The 5,984-nt window shown below is 41.8% G+C and overlaps 1 protein-coding gene across 1 annotated transcript; it reads left to right on the top strand.

The window, feature by feature from the left end:
• Positions 1-2,198: 2,198 nt before the first annotated feature.
• Positions 2,199-5,386, top strand: LOC133896912 (probable kinase CHARK). The gene is made up of 3 exons (XM_062337546.1): positions 2,199-2,379; positions 4,229-4,376; positions 4,514-5,386. The coding sequence occupies exons 1-3, from the start codon at positions 2,199-2,201 to the stop codon at positions 5,208-5,210; spliced, it is 1,026 nt and encodes a 341-aa protein (XP_062193530.1). The 3' UTR covers positions 5,211-5,386.
• Positions 5,387-5,984: the final 598 nt, after the last annotated feature.

The raw sequence follows: 5,984 nt of genomic DNA on the forward strand, positions 1-5,984 counted from the left end.
TATCACTTCTCCATTATGCTGTATTGGCCACTTTTTTACCATTTTGATCCAAATTTGCAACATATCAATTTCAAATATTTTTCACTGAACAAATGTGCACTATTTTTAATATTGAGCAATACAAATATATAATTAAAAAAACCCAAACTTGGGCCTACCTGCCCCGTAGGAGGGCGGTTGGCACCTACCCGCCCTCTCAGCGGGCGGTTACGCCCTACCCGCGCTCTCATTATCCCCACCCGCCCTTTCAGAGGACGGATATACAAAAGATCGTATCGACTGAACCTTGATATACACATGCACCGATCCCTACGCCTCACGATACTAATCAAGCTTAAGGCGAGATACGTGCCACCCTTGTGATAGCTCAACCATTCACTCGATCAAGTAGTGGATTCATCATGATTAACTCTTTAATCATATTATCATGGCCATGCACTTTCTCAATCCAACTACCTCGAGGGGTCTAGAGATATCTCTCATGTTATCAAGGAGGTCCATCTTGATCGCACACACCCCACAACATATTTCATGATAAATCTAAAAATTACCTTTATGACTATCCAGTTACGGAATAGCGTTTGGCAGCCCCAAAGTATGTCACTACACATTCTGGAAATCAATGACGATATCAGGTCTAAGAATTCTGCAGGTACACCATTTGAGATAACAACTGATGGCACATCATAATAACAATCCCAGTAGTATCTCAAGGTAGGTCTATCCAACATTATATTCTCTAACATAAATATTCATATTATTGATCTGGTATCTCTATACCTATGATCATAAAACATGATCATCAATCAAAGTATATGTAATTACAGAATCTGACAGACCTTGCACAAAGTGTTCGGGTAATTTTCCCATATAAGATGCTTCAGTATCTTGATACAATATTCCTAAAATCTATATTATCTTGTCAGACGAGTTGTTACTATTTATCTAACCAAACATATATATATATATATATATATATATATATATATAACAGTATATTCTGTATTATTCGATGCATGTACCACGCTGTAGAGGAAACCAAACGCGGTTCGAAGAGAAAATTTGCTCGTAACGGGAGCTTATCAGGGTCGCAAGGAAATTTCATTGTTCCAAAAGTCAAGCAGTAGAGGAAATGTGTAGTAGCAGCAGATGTCAGTTAGATTTTGAAAAATATTACGGGGGTCTCGGAGGAACTTGAGCTATCTATTTTTTGGATCAGATAGTCTAGATTGATCAGAATACTACATATTATTTAGAGGTAATATGAGTGGTATATGAGAGGAGTATATGTAGTATAAGAATATTTTTGAAAAAAAAGAAATAGCATTGTAGTTATATCATGCAAATTCATAGGTTTAATGTTTAGATTGGCATGAATGCTGATTATTTGGTTGAACGATTATTTAGGGATTAAGTATTAAAAAAAAAGATTACAGTGCCCTTCAATAGTATAATGTGTAAATATTAACACTATTTTTGTAATTACAGAAATATTCAATCACATGAAAGATCAAATTAAATTTATACTAACTTCTATCTACAAGTAGTATGAACCACTGTAAAAGGTTCCAGATTTTTGTGCTTGTAGTTCATGCCAGTTCATTGCTACTTAGTGGTAGCAATCGTCAAAAAAGTATGTGAGACTGCTGGAGCTCTCGAGCTCCATGCATATGAGAAAATCTGAGTAAGTCAGTTGTATTTTTCGGTGTAAAGGTCTATAAATAGGCATGAACGGCTACCGTGCTATGTGGGTGAGCGTTTGGAGGAATAGAAACATAGAAACAAGTTCAGCTAGCTCTGTTCTGTTCTTGACTGGCTGGTTCATTTGATCTTGTGAAAAATGCCTTGTCCCTTGCATTAGTACTCCACATACCAGCAACAACTGTTATTTGTGCTAGCTAGCACCAACACACACATGAAAACGACGTGGGTGCAGAACTGCAGACTGCAGACTCGATCTGGACGCGGTTTGATAAATCTTTCAGATTTTGCTCGGTAGACTTGCCATTGACTTCACGGATAAAGAAGAAAGGCCAAATTATCTGAAAGCTGCTCACCACTAGATTCATTTCTTCCTCTTCCTGCTCCTAGAATCCTTTACTATCACGCTCCTGATGCTGCCGCAGACCACAACAACCATGGTTCTGATCATCCCGCTGATTCTACATACGCTTTCTGCACACCAAACAACGAGGCCCATGGCGAACTTCTCAGAGTTCGTTTATCACATCGCCGGGGAGCCATACGACTACCTCGGCTCCGGCTCGTCGGCCGCCGGCTACCTCCGGTCCTCTTCGCCGATTGACAGTTTCCGTGGCTATCCTGGAGTCGTTAACGCCACTGGTTCTTCGTCAGTCGTCACTGATACTGCTGCTACTGGTCTCTCTCCCCGACCGAGGAGATCAGCGCCTCACCGTCGTGGGAGCAGGGTCGGTCCGGAGGGGTCGACAGTGCGACCGTTCTGGCTCCTCAAAATTCAAGATTCCATATGTATACTGTGTATATTAGTATAAAAATAAACTAAAAAAATTAGATTTAAACGATTTATATTTAATAATGAAGTCTCATTTTTAATCTCGTTTTGAACCACCGAAATATCAAGATCAGACCTACGTGGAAGCTACACAGATGTGAATCATACCATTCCTTTGTCTACGCTTCCATGGATGTTTCCTTTCATGATGAACAGTAGTGGTACGCAGGGGAAGTATCTCCTAGTACAAGTAATAGGGAGAACGATGTTTCTCAATCCAGAAAATTGCTGGGTATTAAGCACAGTGCAAGGCGCCAGGAGCGCATAGTTACAAAGGCGGCAATCGCCGTCGGCTTGGCTTTGTTTGGCCTTCTTTGCGCCATTGCAGGGATTGTCCTATGGTGCACGCGTAGGACGTCGAAAGTCCTACAGACCTCAGGACCAAGAAGGTACCGCCAGCGCGAGCTGGCCGCGCGGGTTCGCGGAGGAGGAAAAGATCGGTCGAGATGGCTTCGGGCCGGTTTACCGAGGCTACCTGAGTGTCCAGGAACGTTACGTGGCTATCAAGGATCGTCCGCGCAGGGATGAAGGAGCTCGAGGCCTAGGTGAAGGTTATCACTATTACTAAAAAATTATTTTTAAAAACGGATGATAATTTATTTTTACAGGCGTTTAGCGTATCCGTCTGCGATCGAAGGCCTATAGAAAATAAACGATTTTCATAAGCACAAAAGTGACCGTCTGTAAAAATATATTACCACAGGTTTCCACATGCGGTTCCTTAAGCGGACCGTCTGCGATAATCGGTCCCCGAATCGATATTTTTTTATTCAATTTTTTTTTTACCGATCAGGAACCCCACGGGGTCGCGATGTCGCAAGTCACAAGTCACGCATTTTTTCGCGCCAAATACGCGATTTTTGGTACTCGAACTCGAAACCTGTCTGGTCGCACGAACCCTCCACACCATCACACCAAAGAACGACTACTGAACATATAAGCATACGTAATACTTTTGATATCTGCAATCCGAAACTTTAAACGATTATTTGGGCATCAAAATGATATCAAATGAAAAACATTTCAACTACAAAGTTGTAGATCTCTTCGATGGCTATAATTTTCATATAAAGTTTGTTCTCATCCGTTTTGTATGAAAAATTTATGAATTTTTTAATATAAGTTATCACCCATTTCCACAGGCGGTTCACATAAAGAACCACCTGTGGAAATGGGTGATAGCTTATATTAAAAATTCATAATTTTTTCATATGAAATCGGATGAGGACAAATTTTATATGAAAATCGTAGCCCTCGACGAGATCTACAACTTTGTAGTTGAAAAGTTTTTATTTGAAGTCATTTAGATACCAAATAATCGTTTGAAAATTTAAACGATTATTTGGACATCTAAATGACTTTAAATAAAAAAATGTCAACTACAAAGTTGTAGATCTCATCGAGAGCTACAATTTTCATATAGAGTTTTTTCTCATCCGACTTCATATGAAAAAGTTATGAATTTTTTAATAAATAGTTATTTCTAGAGGCGGTTCACGTAAGAAACCGCCTGTAAAAATGACCATTTTTACAATCTATTATCATAGATGGTTCACATAAGGAACTGCTTGTGAAAATATTTTCGCAGACGGTCCGTAATCATAGAAGACCCTCGTCAACTGTTCAGACGGTTTTTCAAATAAATCACCTGTAAAAAGTTACCCTAGGTACCTCAAAATATAGTTTTTATTTTAGTGGAGAGGATCAGGCACCGTAACATCCTCCAGCTCCTCGGCTGGTGCGATGGCTCGGGAGGGCTCTTGCTTGTCGACGAGTTCATGTCCAATGGCAGCCTCGACAAACATCTGTATGATCCTCAGAAGCTGTTAACCTGGTCACACAGGTAGTCACACTAACCATATAGCTCTCAATATTTCCGTAAATAATTTTCAAAATAGCCTCTGAGGATATATGCATGGGTGCTTCTGAGGAAAATGGCATGAGCTCACACCTTCGTCAATAATGCATGCGTGCTCACAGGTACAAGATTGCGCTGGGTGTCGGCTATGCTATACTGTACCTCCACACGGAGTGCGACCAGTGCGTCGTGCACGGCGACATCAAACCTGCAAACATCTTGCTCGACCCATCCTTCAACGCTAAGCTCGGAGACTTTGGCTTAGCGAGGCTTGTTGACCACGGAGCCGACTCGCGTACAACACAGGTCGTGGCAGGGACGGCCGGGTATATTGATCCAGAGTTCGTCAACAGCTGCAGGCCGAGCACCGAATCTGACGTCTACAGCTTCGGTGTTGTCCTCCTGGAGATCGCCTCCGGAAGGCGGCCGACATCAACGCAATCAACTGGAACTCCAATAGTGCTACTGAATTGGGTTCGCTACATGTACCGCCAGAACTCGATTCTTGGAGCAGCAGACCGGCGGCTGGAACGCGAGTTCGACGAGCGGCAGATGAGGCGTGTGCTCACCACCGGCCTTTGGTGCACGCATCGCGATCGGATCAAGCGGCCGTCGATTGCGCAAGCCATGGACGTTCTGCGACGTGACGACGCCGAGTTGCCCGTCCTTGATCCAGAGATGCTTAGTTCATCAGTTCGTTCGCTGGAAGAGAATTCTAATGGTCATTTGTCAGCAGAGGACTCTTCTTACGAGAATTGGTCTGCTGAAACCGCGTACCACACTTCCAAGGATTCCACTTATCTGCTAGCACAAGAATGAAATGAAATAATTTAGAAGCCTCATGCACAGCGTGTTCCTTCTTCGGCTATTCTGTTGTGTTGTTGTTTATCGAGGCACAATTCTGTTGATGTCCACCATTTCGTTTAGAATTTGCAGCTGTGTACTATGTTATGGCATTTGTATGGTAATGTGTGATCAGCTAATTAATCATGTGTCACATCCAGTTTTTCAAAAAAATAACTAAGTGTATTCCACATGTATGTTAGAATCAGTTTTATCATACATGCGGTGATATTATCAGTGATATACAATTCTATATCGAACAAAAACAACTTTATTGAAATAAATACTAGAGTTTTGAACAGCAGCGGAAGAACTCGAGAAAACTCTAACGAAAGCTTTAGGGCACACCACAGGCAATCGACTGGGGGCAACGCGACCTAGGACATTCTGTCTTCATTGCAGTCTTCAGCTTCCTTGATCTTCGTGTAGCCTTCTCCAACTGAGCAACATTTATTATTAGAAACAGCAAGTGTGAGTACATATCGTACTCCGCAAGTGTAGAAAAATATGACATGAGGGCTTAAGTCAAGAAAAAGGTTAGACACTGGTTTACTGCACTAAGCAACATTAACCTATAATTCCCAGAATCAGGCATCCTATTTACTAAGTATGAAGACACAACTTAAACAAGAAGAACAGCTCATCGGATTCCATCCGACTACCAACCTCACCAGATATTCCATATCCGGCTACCTTAACTCACCAGATAATTCCATTACGTGGTTACCTGACCATCCATACCAGAACCCT

The sequence above is a fragment of the Phragmites australis genome, chromosome 17, assembly GCF_958298935.1.
Source record: "Phragmites australis chromosome 17, lpPhrAust1.1, whole genome shotgun sequence".
NCBI classification, from domain to species: domain Eukaryota; kingdom Viridiplantae; phylum Streptophyta; class Magnoliopsida; order Poales; family Poaceae; genus Phragmites; species Phragmites australis.

What these genes read in the sequence shown, in the direction of transcription:
- LOC133896912 (XM_062337546.1), top strand. Translation starts at nt 2,199, where the DNA reads ATGGCGAACTTCTCAGAGTTCGTTTATCACATCGCCGGGGAGCCATAC. An exon ending in CACTGATACTGCTGCTACTG is followed by an intron (nt 2,380 to 4,228) that starts GTCTCTCTCCCC and finishes TTTTTATTTTAG; the next exon opens with TGGAGAGGATCAGGCACCGT. An exon ending in CTGTTAACCTGGTCACACAG is followed by an intron (nt 4,377 to 4,513) that starts GTAGTCACACTA and finishes GCGTGCTCACAG; the next exon opens with GTACAAGATTGCGCTGGGTG.